Source organism: Eleutherodactylus coqui, chromosome 7, assembly GCF_035609145.1.
Source record: "Eleutherodactylus coqui strain aEleCoq1 chromosome 7, aEleCoq1.hap1, whole genome shotgun sequence".
In the NCBI taxonomy this organism is placed as follows: Eukaryota; Metazoa; Chordata; class Amphibia; order Anura; family Eleutherodactylidae; genus Eleutherodactylus; species Eleutherodactylus coqui.
The window spans coordinates 90306935-90325612 of record NC_089843.1 but is presented as its reverse complement, the minus strand read 5'-3'; the positions used below and the strand labels follow the sequence as shown (position 1 = coordinate 90325612).

Here is an 18678-nt window from a genome sequence, read left to right as displayed (position 1 = left end):
GCACACCCCCTTTAGAGGGAATCTAGCAAGCGCTTTATGCTTTTAGAACCATGGGCAGCATAACATCAGGACAGGCTCCGTCATTACAGATAGCTAGGATTTGCTGTCAAACACTGTGGCGGTTCAGAGTAAACATATTTTTAATAACGAGCCAGGAGTGCAGGTAACAGTCCACACCGTGCGCCACTTCCTGTTCAGCAGGCCTCTCCCTATATGCAAAGCCGAGCAGCTTAAAGTCAACTGTTGTACAAATTAAAGGAAGCCGATCACGTCACCACAGCACCATAGAACTAAGTTACGGAGCTGTTAGGGGACGTGACAGGGAACCAGGAGAGGTATTTTTTTATACTCACTCGCTCCCTGAATCCTGTGGTGCCCGCTGCTGAAGATCGCGGCAGCACTGCTAATTTGAGTTTTGCGCACGCTCTTCCAGGATCCAGACGAGTATAAATAATGCCTCACCCAACTTCCTATCACGTCCCCCAACAGCGCCATAACCTAACTTATCCTGCTGTGGGGACGGGACGAGTCCCTTAAACACAAATCGGCATTTACTCTTCAGAAAGCTGCAATAAACCAGGATTTTAGTGTTAGTAGCAACAGGACAAACATCCCCTTCCTCTGTCAGCCGAAATCCACCAGCGCACTCTGCATACTCACTGCCATAGAGAGGTACAAGGACCTGCTATACAAGTGAGGAAACATCTGAGTAAACTAGTGAAGAGAAAACAGAGAAAAACTACTAAGATGCAGAATGTGGAATAAAGGTGGAAGAACTCAAAAGAGCCTATTGGGAGAAAGGAGAAGTAAATCACACATTTCACAGTACACTATCCTACCAAAAGTATTTGGCCCCCGTCTGTAGAATGGATTGTGTGGGTCATTATTATGTCACATGTCCTAAACCATGCTACATAAGACGCAGACCCTTGGGGGTGTCAGCCATAGTTTGTATCGGGAACTGCAAGCTATTGGATATACGGTTATACTGCGGCAGACAAGCCGGCCGTCATGAAGTACAATGCATCAGCCATCTATAATGGTGCAAGAAGAGACAGTTAAGTAATGGAAGAACGTTCTATGGAGTGGCGAGTCACGCTACTAGAGATGAGTGAGCGTACTCGCTAAGGCAAACTACTCAAGCGCGTAGTGCCTTATGCGAGTACCTGCCCGCTCGTCTCTAAAGATTTGGGTGCCGGCGGGGGAGAGCGGCGAGTTGCGGGAGTGAGCATCTTTAGAGAAGAGCGGGCAGGTACTTGCATAAGGCACTACTCGCTCGAGTAGTTTGCCTTAGCGAGTATGCTCGCTCATCTCTACACGCTACCCCATCTTCAAAATCAAATGGCGTACCTGGGTGTGGAGAATGCCTGGAGAGCATATTCTGCCTGAGTGTGTTGTGCCAACAGTTGAAGGGGTTGTACAGGTAGAAAAGCTTGGTTACTTACTTCCAAAAACAGCACCACACTTGTCGCACAGGTTGTGTCTGGTATTACACTCAAGCTCCATTGAAGTAAATAGTGCTGAGATGCAATACCACACACAAGCTGTTAACATGGCACTTTTGGAAGAAAGCAGCCATGCCTGTCTAATTGGGAACAGCTCCTTTAAGTAAAGCGGAGCGTCCGTTATGGTCTTGGGATGTTTATAAGGCATGGTCACAGTCAGTTGGTTGTAGTGGCAAGAACCATGAACACAGAATACTAGACAATAATGTGCGGCTAACAATGTGGCAATACTCTGGAAATGGTCAGTAATACTTCCAACAGGACAACGTGCCTGGTCACAAATCCAAGGCATATAGAGGATATAGATGTTCCATGATTGGACTGGTGGGCACAGAGTCCTGACCCGAACTCTACTGAACATCACTGCGACGAACTGAAAGGTGGGTCAGAAAACATGAACAGCATCCATCTTTGAGAAAATTCACAAGACATTTGCAGATAAATGGAGAGACCATACCCGCTGAAGTGTATCAGACATTAATAGAAAGTATGCCACAAAGAGAACCCAATGTTATTAGGGCCAAAGGAGACCCCACTAAGTATTAACATATGGAAATAACTACTTGTGATTCTAGCCAAGGTGTCCAATTACTTTTTGTAGGATGGTGTACCTTCATTATCAAAAAAAAACAATCTGTGATCCATTGTCATTGTGGTGCACTAGAATATGCTGTTGGAATTATCTCATTATCTGCCTTGTTATCAAGTGCGCTTTGTAATGATCTTTATTAAGGAGTGCATTAAGCTCCATTTAGACAGGACGAACAACGGGCAAACGATGCCCGACACTCGTCCCTGTGTGTCCTCACTCCTATGCTGTTGCACGAGAGCTAGTATCGCTGGCTCGCTCACAGAGCGGCCAGCAGAGGGGTGGGGCGGCTGCAGGAGATTTCACTCCTCGCGCTCCCCCGCCCCTCTCTATTGACTTAACACAGCAGCCATTCACTACTGAACGGCTGCAATTTACACTGAGCAATGAGCTCATCGCTCATCGTTTATGCTGCATAAACGATGGACAACCAGCGGATTGGTTCCATATCCACAGCATAGGGGATAACTTTCTGATTAGGGGAGTCTGACTGCTGGGACCCCACCAATCCCGAGCACCAGAGTCCCAAAGGTCATCACATGACTGGAGCAGCAGTCTTACATGAGTGCTGCAGCTCCATTCATTTCAATGGAACAGGAAAGATTATCGAGTTCAAGAGATCAGCAATCTCCGGTGCTCCCACTGAAAGGAATAAAGCAGCAGTGCCTAGAAGTGACTGCTACTCTATCCATACAGGGACCTTTGGGATCCCCATTCTCAAGATAGGTGGAGGTCCCAACAGTTGGACCCTACCGATCATAAAATTATCCCTATGCTGTGTGTAAGGGGCAACTTTTGATCCTGGCACAACCCTTATAAGGACTCCTTCATATACATTAGGGGTTTTTCAGGAGTAAACTATTGATGATCTATCCTCAAAGATCATCAATAGTCGACTGGTGGTGAGCCCCGCTGTTACTTCAGTCGATACCAGGCACAACACTGTACATTGCATTTCGGCTGATCAGTGTGGTTCCTGAGTGGTGGCCCCTATCCTGACGATAGGTCAATAGTGTACTCCTTGAAAACCCTTTTAAATGCCACGTGGTTCACATGTTTTTGACATGCTCTCTATTAGACGAGTTACTTTCCACCCTTCTGGACATGTGTGACGACATAATTCAAAAGATAGAAGTACCTGTTGGACAAACACATTGTTCAGGTGGCTGGCGAGTCTACGAGCAAACTGCTCCCGGAGGTCTCTGAACATCTGCTGCTGCTGCTTAACAGCCTGGAGCATGGAGTGTCCTGCACCAAATCAAGAGACCAACTAGTCAAGTAACAGTCAATATCCAGAAAATACCCTTACTGTACATACCGCCAATGATTTAACACAAAATACTTACCTGGTTGAAGCGTGACATTCATACACTGTAGAAGAGCCTCTGCTGCATTTGTGCAGGCCTCAATCCCACGGGATGAAGACAGATCGGCCTCCTGAAGAGCTTTAATGTGACCCTTAGATAAGTCCATATGGTTCTGAAATAGAACACCAACATTTGTACACCTTCCGATCTGAAGGTTAGCTAGTGTAAATGTGATTTTCTAGCACATGAACTCCTACACCAGTGCAGTGCTGCTAACGTCAGCTGGATAAAACTACAGAGCAAACCCACCAGTGTAATAGAAGTAGACATTTCTGGGCACACATGGCGGCACGAGACCATCAGAAGCCTTGGTGAATGAGGTACATACAACAACTGCATAAAAACCAAAGAAAAACCTCCCACTTAAAACATAACATATCCAACAACCAATGATCATGTCCATCTTGAGTTCCAAGGTACTTACAACGAGAAACTCAATCTCTCCCAGCAGGGTCTCACTGTTGGCTTTGCTGAGCTCGATGAGGTAGTTGCTCTCAGAGATGTGATCCATCTGCTCCTTCACACTCTGAAGCATCTCCTCGTAGCTGCTCAACTTCCCTTCAATCTGGTCCACCTCCTTCAGCGCCTCATCCAACAGCTTCATCAGGATATTCACTTGTTTCTCGGAGGCCATGATGGACTGGATATTTGCCTAGAAAGTAAGGGATTACGCAAATGTTAACCTCGTATCACAAGGTTTGATTATAAAAAAGTGTTGTCCTACAAAATTAAGTTATCGCTTATCCATAGAGGATGAGATAAGGGACAAGTGAGAAGTAACAGATTGGTTACTGACTGCTGGGACCCCCACCGATCACAAGAAGGAGAGTCCCAAGTGTTCTCAAAAGAATGGCGCACTTGCTTTCCATTTATTTTAGTGCCACTACCAGAGATAGCTGGGTACAAGCGCTCCGTTATCTCCAGTAGTCCTACTAAAATGGATAAAGCAGTAGTGCGCACATTTGACCACCACTCCATTCATTCAAGGAAACCCAGAACTCCTGTTTTCATGATCAGCGGCTGACCCACTGACCTGAAAAATAGGAGATAAGTTAATTTCCTGGTACAACCCCTTTGTTAAAGATTGTTTGAAGAGGATATTTTATATGGGAGCAATGTCATAAAAATTAAGCATGCTCTTCCATGAAGTGGAAATACAGATTCCACGACAAAACATGGGTCTAGGTCCGTTGGCATCAGGTTTGCTCTTTTTCCAAGTGCATATGCACATATTGGCACATCATAGGACTGGCACAAGAAGTCAATTGCATGCCCATCCTTAATACAACCATAAAGAGATTCTCCCTTATCCACAGGATAGGGAATGACTTGCTGATTGGCACCATTCCCCACCAATCCCACGAACGGCAGTTCCATGTCAACTATCTTCCTCAATGTGGGCTTACTGCACCCTACACAATGAGGAGGCTGAAATAAGCATTGGTCACACAAACACCCTGCTGCTCCATTCACTTTCATTGGGACTGCAAGAAGCAGCCAAGCAACAAGTGGTCAGGTATTTCCGTCAGCCCCATTGACATGAATGAAGCAGCAGCCGCCGCACATGCTCAGCCAGGGCTCCAATCGCTCTGACATCACTAAAGGGGAAGAAGTAACCCTGCAGAGACAGGCAATACTTGTTCTCGAGATTGGTGGGGGTCTCAACAGTGAGACCTCCACCAATCAGTAAGTTATCCCCTATTCTGTGGATAGGGGTATCTTGTGACCCTGGTGCAATCCCTTTAAGAACAACTTAAAATAATAGGTGTCTCGTGTCTTACCCCATCCAGAACCTGAAGCTCCCTCGATAACTTTTCTGCAAATGCTTCAGCATTGGAAATGGCATATTCACAGCCCTCCATCATGAACTCAATGTCCTGCTTCTCTCGAGTATTCAGCTCCTGGTACTCGGCCGCTTCCTCTTCTCCACCAGCCACGCTCTGATTCTCTCCACTGGGAACAGATTCTTTAAATATCCAAAAGAAAGAACAAATAAATTCTGAGAAATGCACCAAAGAACATAAGTGAATGTATAAGTCACATGTTGTGGTCAATGGCATTAAGGTAAGTCATTAAAATGGCTTTTTGATGGCCACAACAAGGTTGCAAATCAACCCCTTGAAGACCAAATGAACCCACTTCCGATTCCGCCATGACATGGCGATAAAGTGAGGGAAATGCTTATATATCTGAGAACCAAATATCCAGCTAAAAGAGGGAAGCTCCGTGACATCAAATTATCCAAGGCTGCTCCGTCCTGTGCTGCTAAAGTAATAAGATCTCAATGCAAAAAAACTGTCTTCAGGAAGAATAGAGCAGAGCTAGAAGGGCCATCTGTATACCTTTTACAACATTAGGGAGCAATGACAGGATATTGGCTGTCCTCCAACCTGCTCTTCAGTATAAGAAGCATCACTGCCATATAGAAATGCACATAATAAGCATGTAATACACAAACACATACATACGTATATACAGTCATTGTCAAAAACTATTCCTCCCCTAGAAGGAGTTGTTGCAGTTGAATGAAACTTTCTCTGTGTGATTGTAACATTGATAGAAGTGATTACAGTATCAGAGCAAGAGGAGAATTTATTCTGTAAAAGTGAACACTTGCATGGAGGCTCTAGTACCCTGTTGTACCGCCTCTAGCTTGGCTACAAGATGTGATACAGGCAGGCATGGAGGCTCTAGTACCTTGCTGTACCACCTCTAGCTTGGATACAAGATGTGATACGGGTGTGCATGGAGGCTTTAGTACCCTGTTGTACTGCCTCTAGCTTGGATACCAAATGTGATATGGGTGTGCATTGAGGCTCTAGGACCCTGTTGTACCACCTCTAGCTTGGATACAAGATGTGATACAGAAGAGCATGGAGACTCTAGTACTCTGTTGTACCACCTCTAGCTTGGATACAAGAGATAATACAGGCGGGCATGGAGGCTCTAATACCCTGTTGTACCGCCTCTAGTTTGGATACAAGATGTGATACGGGCAGGCATGGATGCTCTAGTACCCTGTTGTACCGCCTCTAGTTTGGATACAAGATGTGATACGGGCAGGCATGGATGCTCTAGTACCCTGTTGTACCACCTCTAGCTTGGATACAAGATCTGATACGGGCAGGCATGGAGGCTCTAGTACCCTGTTGTACCGCCTCTAGCTTGGATACAAGAAGTGATACAACAGGGTACTAGAGCCTCCATGCTTACTGTATCACATCCAATCACCCCATAATAATAATTTGTATATCTGCCCGACACGTAACTGCATGCCGAGTTTTGCAGCAAAACGACAACTTCTTTCAGGGGCACAATTTTTTATGACAAAGAGTGTGACTATATTTAAAGGCTATGGACACAATTAGAGGATTTTTGTTTTTACTTTAGTGCATGTATTTTGGGCTAAAAATCATTTTTACAATAGGGTTATTTTTTTAGAATTGCTGTGCGATTTGTTTTCTGCAGCCTTTACACAGGATTGTATATTGAAAGCAGAATGCGTCTCCTCTGACAGGTCAGTCTCCAGCCCTTATCTCTGCTTTTCTCAGCTTTTTTATGACATTTGACCTGGTCATAGATCAGTTTAGGCTTACTTCACACAGGCGACAAAGTTGTGCGATTTTATCGCTTTGCTACAATGTTACAAATCGCGTGTATGTGAAGCCCATGCTTCCCTATGGGTTAATTCACACACGGGATATTTTGTAGCATGCAACAACCAGACACAAAAACCTCACGGGTCCGGCGATATGAACACGACTTGTGAGGTTTTGCAGCCCATGTTTTTCTATGGAGCTTTCCTCTTTGTTGCATCGCATGAAAACGCGATTTTCGTGCGATGCAACTTTGAGAGTAGGAAATCCAATTGTTAAAGCCATAGCCTAAGCCCTAGCTGCAGGAAAACATTTAAAAAAAAAACAGTATACATCACCTTAGAAGCGCTGTCAGCCCGGCCGCATCTTCTCTCCGGCATTATTCTCCTTCATCTCTGCTGGCCGGATATTGAAAAATCCCTGCCTACTGAAGGCGCTGCCTCTGATTGGCTGACGCTTAGCCAATCACAGCCAGTGCTTCCAGGAGGTGGGGATTTTGCAATCCCCGACCAGAAGAGATGAAGGACAAGGAAGAAGCTGCAGTGGAGCCCCGGACAGCACAAAAAAAAAAAAAATCTGCAATATCGCTGTGATTTTCTCGTGGCGATGCCGTGTCGCCCGTGTGAAGGAGGCCTTAGAAGAAGGTTCAGGAGAGGAGAGAAAAGAGCTGGAGACTGAACAGTCAGAGGAGCTCATTAACGGATCTGCCAGTAAACAGCAGCTTGCTAAATACTGCAATACATAGATGCTACAGAAGCTCAACGGTGCAACATTTTTAATTAAAGCACTACTGCAAAAATTAATTTTAAGTCAAAAACGCATGCACTTAAGGGGTTGTCCGGTTAGAAAGTAACTTTTAAAATTTAAAGCCACATTACTTTAAAAAAAAACAACAAAAAAAACAAGAACAAAAGGCCACTTACCCATCCTGAGCCCCAGCGATCCAGTGCTGCAGCCCTGCAATTCACCCGGTCTCTGTTTACAATGGAAGTCAAGTGAACGCCGCCTGCCGATTAGAGTCTGCGTCACCATTTGGTACTCCTGGCATTATAGTGCCCAGAAAATGAGAGCGGATGCTAGTGGAAATCAGTGCTGAAGCTTCTGATTGGCAGGCAGTGGTCACCTGTTCTCCGCTGTCAACAGAGACTGGGTGAACTGCGGGGCTGCAGCACTAATCGCCGGGGCTGAGGATGGGCAAGAATTTTTTTGTTCTGATGTTTTAAGTGGTTTTGGCTCGAAGTTAAAAAAAAAATTCTAACTGCAAAACCCCTTTGAGTTAAAGAAAAAAACAAAAAAAACTCCAAAAAGTTGCTCATAATCTTTAAAAGAACTGCTGTAAATATAGAAAAGGTTAACGAAAACACCAGACACAAGTTATCGGACAGAGAAGTAAAGAAATAAGTCAGATCACCCACCTTCAGCAACTTTAGGCAGTTCTGGAGAGTAATAAGTAGGGGAAAAAAGAGCAGAGGACAGTAAACAAGGGAGTATTATAGCGAGACAGACATAGATTGAACTGACATATAGACAAACACTCATTATAATACAATACAGCAAAGTCAGAAGAGTCACATGATTAACAAAAAACAAGACAATCTGTCAGCAAAGCGATTCCTCTTAATACACAATAGTACAGACAGATCGCACCGTAGACTCAGGCTGCCTTTATCAGCCGGAGAGATAAAAGTTACAATTATACTAGTGGCTTTACTGCCACATTACACAATGTACCAGGTATTACAACTACATATCTAATACCCATGGCTACAGCAGAAAGTGGGTGCAATACAGCCGATGCTACGAAACAGAATGTTGTGCCCATTGGGGAAGGGGCTAAACTGCACATCAGCTGGAAAAACAATTAAAAGGAGTATTACTGAGATGGAGGGTCTGATGACCCCCTAACACCAATTTACAGACCATAAAACTTTCACATCCCTTATCAGTGGGCTAATTAAGCATTTAGGCCCCCTGTCCACAGGCTGCAGGAGCTGCCGCCCGGGAGTAGAAGCCGGCAGACAAATCTCCGAGGTCACCTGTGTATACACCGGCCTTAAAGGGGTTTTCCGGGCTATTTCTGGTAATTGCACGTGCAGCTCTCATTGATTTTAATGGGAGCTGTGCCAGCAATTATCTCAGTCGACCACTACGCAGGGGTCGGAGCGATCAGCTTCCACTCCCTGCACTGCGTTGTGGCACTGACAGCTGATTGGATGGGACCTGAGTGGTGGCCGTCCAGCCGGATCAAGTATAGAAATTGCTGGAATAGCCCTTTAAACCCTAGTAGTTAAAGTAGTTTCATTTTCACCAAGACATCTTGGGGTCATCGCCCGTACATCACAAGAGGCCTTCTATAGTTCTATAGATACAGCTCAATGTTACCCTTTCCATACCTTCCAAAAGCTGAGAGCTGACATTGGCAAAGTCGATTTTCTTCCTCAGATACCGCTGGTTCAGCTTCCAGATGCAGGAAATAAAAGCGTTCTTTTCGGCAGGGCTGCTGGCAACCCACTTATAGACTTTGTCAAAATGGAGATCAAAATCCGGGCTTTCCTACAACATAATGTATTCATGTCAGTCGAACGTCAGTGCTGAGCATTTACTTAAAGGGGTTGTTCAGGTTAGAAAAAAGGGCATCTACTCCACAAACAGCGCCACATCTACTAGTGGGCTGCGGCTGGTATTGCAGTTCTGCACCATTCATCTGGAATATCACGTGGCCCAAATGTTTTCCATGCAGAAACCTGAGTGCGAGTCCCAAACCTGCAATCAGTGGAAGCATATCAATCAAGGATGGAAGGTTCCTGTAGAACCCCGATATTACAGTGGGCGATAACTGATGCCAGGAGTGCCCAGCGGCCCTTCACCTCCTTCCCACTGTGTGCAGCAATGAGAATTAGAGTGAAATAAATGTGCGAGTCTACGGCTGTGACCATCCGGCAGGGACGGCTGAAGGACAGTGTGCAAATGCCACCACCCAGCGACCGGTTTGCAGGTAACAAGTAGGCCATATCAGACATATGTACACTTAACGGCATAAACTAGATCTCACCAGGGAAACCTTTAACGCCTTAGTCCCACGGCCTATTCTGGACCGAATGAGTTTTTGGGGATTTTCGTCTCCCCTTATAAAAACTCCTAATCTTATTTCTCCGCTGACATGGCTGTATGAGGGCTCGTGGGTTTGCATGGCAAGCTGTAGCTTTTATTGGGATATATAAAATATACCGTATAACCAATTCAGGTTTTTCGGAGGGCAAAGTGAAAAAAAAAGTCAGTCCAGCGATATTATTTTTTTCCTTTACGGTCTTCACCACACAAATGACATGATAACTTTTTTTTGTAGGTCGGTACGATTACAACGATACCAAAATTATAGATTCTTTAGGTTTTTCGCTTTTGCACAATAAAAACCCTTTTATTGGAAAAGGTGGATTTTTTTTACTTTTTTATTTTTGCATTGATGGAGATGTCCGGGGCTTGTTGTTTGTGTGACGAGCTGTAGTTTTTATTAATACCAAAGTGAGGTACATATGAGTTATCACTTATGCGTTTTATGGAAGGTGAAACGAAAGCATTTTGCCCCACCCTTTTTTTTTTTAAAGTGCTTGCCGTGCAGGATAAAAAGTGTGTTTAATTTATTGTACAGGTTTTTACAGATGTAAAGATACCAAATTTGGATTAAAAAAAAAATTTTTTTTGGAAGAAAGAACAGAGGAAAAAAAAAAAAAAGTGTACACAAAAAGTTTTTCTTTACAATTTTTGTTTTTTCATTAAAATATCCCTACAATGAACTTGCGATGCTATTAGAGATGAGCGAGTAGTGCCTTATGTGAGTACCTGCCCGCTCACCTCAAAAGATTCAGGTGCCGGCAGGGGAGAGCGGTGAGTTGCGGGAGTGAGCAGAGAGGAGCGGGGGGGGAGTGAGAGAGAGATCTCCCCCCGTTGCTCCACGCTCTCCCCCGCCACTCCCCGTCCCCCGCCAGCACCCGAATCTTTAGAGATGAGCGGGCAGGTACTCGCATAAGGCACTACTCGAGTAGTTTGCCTTAGCGAGTACGTTCGCTCATCTCTAGATGCTATGATCACTCTGACAATACACTGCAGTACTTCTGTGCTGCAATTCAATATTGCTTATCATAGCAATTCCAGACCACGGTAGACCTGGATGCTGTTGACTGGTGTCTAGTTGACATGGAAACCCTTTGGCTCTCCACAATTACATGTCGGAGGGCCGATCACGTCCCTGCGGGAGAACCCTCCCTCTGTGAACCTCCTACATGCAGTGATTAATATTGATTATGGCATGTGAGGGGTAAACAGCAGGAGGCAAGCTGTCAGTCACGACTGGCTCCAGTTGCTAATGGCGCAACCATAGGACGTACCTATACATCCTCTTGCGGGAACCCCTACTTACTCAGGACACACACCTACGCCCGGGGCAGTAGGGAGGGGGGAGGTGTGTCAAGAAACAGGAAGAACCCAAAAAAACACTTAGGCAAGCATTAAGTAAGATTATACTCGCTCAGGCTTTACGTTGTATTGTGACCTTTCCGCAGAGAGAAAACAGCGGAGTCTAAGGCGTTATTCTTGCCATCAAAAATATTGGAACCCTAACAGACTCCATTAAAGTCAGTGGGGTCCATCACCAATTTGAACCCCTTATAAGTCAGATCTGTCCCAGCGGGCTTGATATACAACTTTGATGCCACCGTGAACAGAATTTTATTTCCATTACAATACAGTAATGAGAAATGAAGCCAATGATGGCGGATGTTGTGAAGGTATGAGATAACATACAGTAACGGTGCGGATGGTGATCTGGTTGTCTAGGAGTATGGAGCCAATAGCGTTACCCACACTACTTACTTTGAGGGCATCCTTGGCATCCACCATAGACAGGTCTTTGAGTAACCATGCAGTCTGCGTCTTGTAGAAGTCTCCTTTATCAGACTTCTTCACCTTCACCACTCGGACGTGTGCAGGCCATTCTGTCGTCACTGTAAGAACAGCTCGCTCGTTAGTGACCACCATAAAACCAGACATAGATATAGCAAGTCGACCGACGACGGTCAGATCAATGGGCTGAAAACCGTATGACATGAATGGTACTACCCCGTTTCCCTGAAAATAAGACCTACCCTGAAAATAAGCCTTTAAATGGTGTCCAGGCAGATATACATGTAATAAAGAAATATTTTGGAGCAAAAATTAATATAAGACCCGGTCTTATTTTTGGGGAAACACGGTAGCAGCGATTCACAATAAATTTGATATGAAGCAGAATTACATGACAGAGACAAACACGAAAAATGCTTACTGGCATTACCGATGCCGCGGTAATATATAAGAGACATGGCGCAACGATGTATAATAGCACCATACACTGAATAGCCAACCCAATCACAATTTGAGCTTTCCTGCAAGGAACATGTGACCCTGGAAAGCTGCATAAAATCAAGCGAGAAAGTTTTCTGTGGCCCAGTTTCATTGGGAATCCACATTAGATGAGAGATCTGAGTGACTGCCTACAAGGCCCGGTCATGGGTACTAGACTAGCCGGGGCCGGGATGGCACTGCCAACCGCATGGAGTTTTCTCATGCAGCAGTGTTGAGGGTATACAGAGAATGGTGTGGTCCAGGAAAAATATCCAGCGAATCCTACGGACCTAAAATTAAAAAAATTGTCAACGCAAAGTCGCGTTTTTTAATGCATCTCATCACAATGATGGCGTGCGTTAAAAACGATGTCAAACGTTGTGAGAGGCATTCAAAAATGTCACTTTTGTGAACGCATGTGTGAGAGTGGCCTTAGCATGGATGGGCTATAACAGCAGATGCAGCGCCATTGCTGTCTTTTCTTTAAAGACTGTGTTTTACAGCGTTGAGCAGTGTTTTTAATGCATATTTTGCGCAGTAACAACGCAGGCAAAGCTCACTGATGACGTCACTATTTTTCCCCCTCCTGATGGCATAGTAAACAATGTTAAAAACCACTGTAAAACACCGTTTTAGTGCACCTCATTCATTTCAATGGGCAATGTCAAAAATGCGCCGAATCCCTGAAAATAGAACAGACAGTGTTTATTTTAGCGTGCGCTGTAAACGCTGCAGTAAACCGTTCATCTGAAAAAACCATTGAAATGAATGTAGGCTTAGTGCAGCAGGTTTAGCGGGCGTTAAAAATGGTCCGGCTCTACTGTGTGGTCATCCAGTGGCAGACCGGTACCGGTTGTATAGTCCAAGAGTGGAGGATGCTCACGTATCTGTCCAGTCCTCCACGGATATTTAGGAAGGAAGGGCAGAAGGGATGTTACCCAGATGTCTGATTGTTGGGGGCCGCACGCATGTTGTACACCCTCGTTCTAGACTACAGATCGTAGAACATTTATGTTGCTAAAATGTTAATGTATTTCTCATTAAACTATTTTATTTGCTACATAAGGGCTCCCACCCACTGGCATTTTTTTCTCCACTGCGATGCGATTCTAAAGTTAAAGTCTCGCATCGCAGTGCGAGAAAAACGCAGGCAGATATCCCAAAATCGTTGGGAAATCGCTGCGACATCGCCAGTCTTTTTAATGGGGCCAGCGGCAGCAACGCTAGCCCAATTGAAAATATATGGAGAATGCCACGGACTTCTGCCACAGCTGTTGCAGGAGTTTCCTTCATCCCCGTGGGGACCGCGGGGATGAAGGAATCCTCTGTCACAGCTGTGACAGAAGTCCGCGGCATGCTATCCCATTGCTTTCAATGGGATCGGCACTGCTGCCGATCCCATTGAAAGCAGTGGTTTCTGACGAGCCCCGCAGAATGATTATCGGAGAAGGGCTTGAAATATAAGCCCTTCCCCGATAATCATAAAAAAATGGTTAAAAAAAATAATAAAAAAGTTACTCACCTCTCCTGCTGTCAGCCGAGTCCTCCTCCGGCTGGCTCCCCGGCACTGCTACTGAGCTCTTTCAGCAGACGGGGATTTAAAAATCCCCACCTACTGAAAGGGCTGTGCAGATTGGCTGAGGGCTCAGCCAATAACAGATAGCTCTTAGCTATTCATTCATGAATAGCTAAGATATTGCTATTCATGAATGAATAGCTAAGAGCTATCTGCCATTGGCTGAGCGCTCAGCCAATAGCTAAGCACTAGCTGCTATTGGCTGAGCCCTCGGCCAATCCGCACAGCCCTTTCAGGAGGCGGGGATTTTTAAATCCCCGTCTGCTGAAAGAGCTCAGTAGCAGTGCCGGGGAGCCAGCCAGAGGAGGGCGCGGCTGACAGCAGGAGAGGTGAGTAACTTTTTTATTATTTTTTTTAACCATTTTTTTATGATTATCGGGGAAGGGCTTATATTTCAAGCCCTTCTCCGATAATTATTCTGCGGGGCTCGTCAGAAACCACTGCTTTCAATGGGATCGGCAGCAGTGCCGATCCCATTGAAAGCAATGGGATAGCATGCCGATGACTTCTGCCACAGCTGTGACAGAGGGTTAGAGGGTTCCTTCATCCCCACGGTCCCCGCGGGGATGAAGGAAACTCCTGCCACAGCTGTGACAGAAGTCCGCGGCATTCTCCATATCTTTTCAATGGGGCTAGCGCTGCTGCCGCTGGCCCCATTGAAAAGACTGTCGCAGCGATATTGTAGCGATTTTCTCGTACTGCTCTGCGAGAGTTTTCACTTACTCTCGCAGCGCAGTGGAGAAAAAAAATGTTAGTGGGTGGGAGCCCTAACACTGATAGTAATACAAGTATAAAAACGGCCACACAACAACACTTCATAGTAATATCACCAGAATGATCATTCCTTAACTGATTGCCATGTACTAGCAGCATCACTGCAATGAATGGGAAAATCTCTGTATCATATGTACTATAAGGGTACAGTATACCCCGAGGGATGATGGCTAATGGCTCCACAAAACTCAGAGCCCATAATACAGTAGTGTGCAGGACCCCAACGCTGCCTTATAAGTAGTGTCCTAAACAGGACAGCAAAGTCTAATATATCACTAAAAATGATCCCGCCGCAAAAATAGGGACTGTGGCACCCCCGCGAATTGCAAAATGTTCGGATCATTCAAATCTAATGATGTCAAAAACATAAAGAAACTACTACTCACCCCAAGGTAAAATGAACCTCATAAATAAGTGAGCTTAGGTTACCTTGGTTAGTTTTTTCTCTATCTCAGCTTCTAACACCCTTCTCCTTAGATGGTCATGTGATCTCAGTTCTGACCAGCTCAGATGTACTTGGGGTTGTGTGTTCTGTTTGTAGTCAGTTTCTCAGTCTCTGTGGTGTTATTGCATGGACCTCAGCATTACAACAAAGATCTGAATAATCAATGCAATCATTTTCCCAATAACTACATAAGCATGCGAAAGCTGGACACTCAAGAAAGCAGACAGAAGGATGGAGGCCTTGGAGCTGTGGTACTGGCGGCATATGCTGCAGATACCATGGACAGAAATGGTCACAAATAGGGTAATCCTAGACCGTGTCAGACCACAAGTATCACTAGATGGCAGAATCACCATGCAACGGCTTTCATACTTTGGTCATGTCATACGAGGCAATTCTATGGAAACAACATTAATGCTCAGCACAGTCAGTGGGTCCAAAAGAAGAGGACGCCAAAGAAACGCTGGCTAGATACAATCAAGGTTGACACGACCATGACTGGAAAATCTGAAGGAAGCGGCCAAAGATAGGGAAGCATGGTGTATGCTGATCCACAAGGTGACCGAAAGTCGGGAAATGACTGAACAGATAAATCATCATCATTGCATGGACCCTACTACAGGAATTCCCATGGGGGGGGGGGTCACAGACACTCCTACGACAGTTACTGATAATGAGCTCCTGTCACACAGTTATAATAGAGGAGATCACAACTCATCCTCCTGACTGAATATTTATGGTCTGCAGTTTGTTTAGGTGAATATAGAATGCCTAAAGCAACTATAATGAGTGGAATTCCTGCAGCTTGCGGAGTGTAAACCAGATGTGGGAGTCCAGATATTTACTTACCAGTGGCACATAGGAAGCAGTTCTTCTTCTTCTTCCCAGCTTTGCAGACATTGACAATACTCAGAAGACGCTCATCATTAGGGGTGAATATGTCCCTCTGCAGAGCGTGCTTTATGGCCGTCATCTTCTGATGTCACCCTAGAAACAACAAGAGAGTCTAAATACCCGGGAGACAACGGACAAAACTAAAACCGGAAACAGATGCATGGAAATAAAACATATTAGTGTATAGAGATGATCTGGAAGTGCAGGGGACCGGAGAGGAGAAGAAGTGCAATGGGGCTATGGTCACATGGCAGATTTTGCTCAGGATTTGCTCTGGACTCCAATCTGCTGCAAAATCCACACAAGTTAGGCCAGCTGCACACGAACGAGTCGGATTATTGATGCGGGATGCTGCCCCAGAATCCAACCCTGTGCCCGGCCGTACCTGTCATTTCTTGTCTTCTGTATTGCGGATGGTCCGGCTGGTGAGCCATTGGACATGCGCAGAACAGATTTTCCCGCGCTGTCACTAGGAGATGATGCGGGTCCCGTGACCTTTCTCCAATGTCAATTGAGACAGTCGGTGCACATTTTGGGGTACATGGGAGCAGATCTCACAGCCCTTTCCAGCATATCCCAAACACGTTCAATGGGGTTATAGTCCGGTGAGTTTGATGGTCAAGACAGTGTGGGGAATTAATTGCAGTGTTCCTCCAACCATTCCCTAGTGATCCGAGCTTGATGACATGGAGCGTTGTACTGATGAGAAATGGCACTATGGTCGGGGAAGACTTCCTGATGATATGGGTGCAGATGGTCAGCTAACAGGTCCCTGTAGAGTTTGCCATTCAAGGATTGTGTTATGATGACCAACCGTCCTAGGCCACACCAGGGAATTGCTCCCCAGACCATGACACTGCCACCCCCGGCCTGCTGAGCCCTAATGGTGCACCCATAAGATACAGCTTCATGCTGTTTACTCCAGATGCAGACCCGGCCACCTGAATGGTTCAACAAGAAATTGGACTCATCACTCCAGATGGCATATTAGCCTTTTACTCCCCCCACTTCTACATGAGCCAACCTAAACAACCAATCACCATGAATCAGCCAACCCAAATAACCAATCACCGGGAATCAGTAAATCAAAAACAACCAATCAGGTTGCGAATGGTGCAGATTTGGGGAGTAATATAGATATATGCCTCCAGATGAGCTTCTGCAATGTGTCCAAGGTCTATTGACGTCTTTCCTGGGCTTAGGCAAGGAGTTGTTGGTGATGACACGGGATCATCAGGTGCACTCCTATCGGTCTTTGAATACTGAACCCAGATGGTGCTACGTATGCTGTATGGTCATTGTGGAAATTTGTCTAACCTCCCCATTATACTGTACTGCTGGGTCAGTTGGTCCACTGTGGCATGTCGTTGCTGAGATACTAGACGTGCCACCTGAAGCTTGCCTTTAGGATCAACCACGTATGGCCTGCCACTGTGGGATCTTCTGTCGGAGGTCTGTCCGTGGCTCTGCCAGTCTTGGTACACTCTCTATAACATGGTTTGGGAACTGCCAACAAGTGCAACTGTTTCAAAAATACTGGCACCAACAATGTGCCCACGGTCAAAGTCACCCAAATCACCATATTTACCCGAGGAGGCCAGTGCATTATCTGAGAGCAGGTCGTGCCAGTCATATGGCACCGCGACACTGATCACAAGATGTCAGGTGCCAGCTGTACCTAATGCAGAGACAGGTCCGTATATATATATATATATATATATATATATATATATATATATATATACACATATACACACACACGTTGTGCCCCACCACACAGCCTGGTACAAGCTCCTGGCATGCCTGTCCTCTGACGCCCCCTCTGCAGGTTAGAGGTGCTGCCTACTATGCTGCCACCTATCACGACCACCAGTATGTTGCTGATGCCAACACATGCCCTGCTGCACCCAGAGACATTCAGGGTGGCATTATGGGTGCTGTATACTGCTGCTCATCTGCTGACACATGATGATGGCTGGCCTGTGAATGCTCCCTGTGATCCCCTTTATTCCCTACTCATTGATCTGCAAACATAATGGCAGGAGCCTTGCACAAACGCCCGCACCAATCCCAGAAGTACACAGAGGCCCGGCGCTGCCCCGACACCCACCGGAATGCACCGAGCGGCCTGAGGAGTCACCGCGGTCTCTTCTCGGCTTTCCTGCCGCTCCCAGTCACCAGGGCCGGGGAAGGGAGGACACAGCGATCGGACTACACTTCCCAGAAAGCCCTTGCGAGAGCAGAAAAAAAAACATTCAAACTGTAGAACTTTATTCATACACAAGTGCGCACACAGTCTGCCTGCCGACAGGGAGTGGACTAGTCTGGAGAAAGGAGTTCTCCTCTGCAGTAGAATCAGCGGCGTTATCTGCTGCTCACAGTAATCACATGAAGAGGCTTACAAGTACTACAGGGGCCACGGAATAGTAGGCCGGCACCACAGTCCAATGGTAGCTGGCTAAAAGGAAACCTGGCTGTGTTGTTCATAGCAACCAATCCCAGCGCAGCTCTTATTTTACCTCAGCAGTCTAAGAAATGAAAACTGCGCTGTGA

At 45.8% G+C, this 18678-nt stretch overlaps 1 protein-coding gene across 6 annotated transcripts in view; it reads right to left on the bottom strand.

The window, feature by feature from the left end:
- Positions 1–18354, bottom strand: part of EXOC1 (exocyst complex component 1) — a 66054-nt gene extending 47700 nt beyond the window's left edge. For 3 of the 6 annotated variants that reach the window (XM_066573359.1, XM_066573361.1, XM_066573363.1), the window contains exons 1-9: positions 18236–18354; positions 16081–16218; positions 11927–12057; positions 9451–9610; positions 8473–8493; positions 5243–5427; positions 3886–4113; positions 3441–3573; positions 3233–3342 (exon numbers count right to left, since the gene is read on the bottom strand). In XM_066573359.1, the coding sequence (XP_066429456.1) occupies positions 3233–3342; positions 3441–3573; positions 3886–4113; positions 5243–5427; positions 8473–8493; positions 9451–9610; positions 11927–12057; positions 16081–16204 (1092 nt within the window). In that variant the 5' untranslated portion in view covers positions 16205–16218; positions 18236–18354. The remainder of the gene's footprint in view (positions 1–3232; positions 3343–3440; positions 3574–3885; positions 4114–5242; positions 5428–8472; positions 8494–9450; positions 9611–11926; positions 12058–16080; positions 16219–18235) is intronic. The other 3 variants (XM_066573360.1, XM_066573362.1, XM_066573364.1) reach the window with 1 other exon arrangement.
- Between the last annotated feature and the right edge of the window lie 324 nt (positions 18355–18678).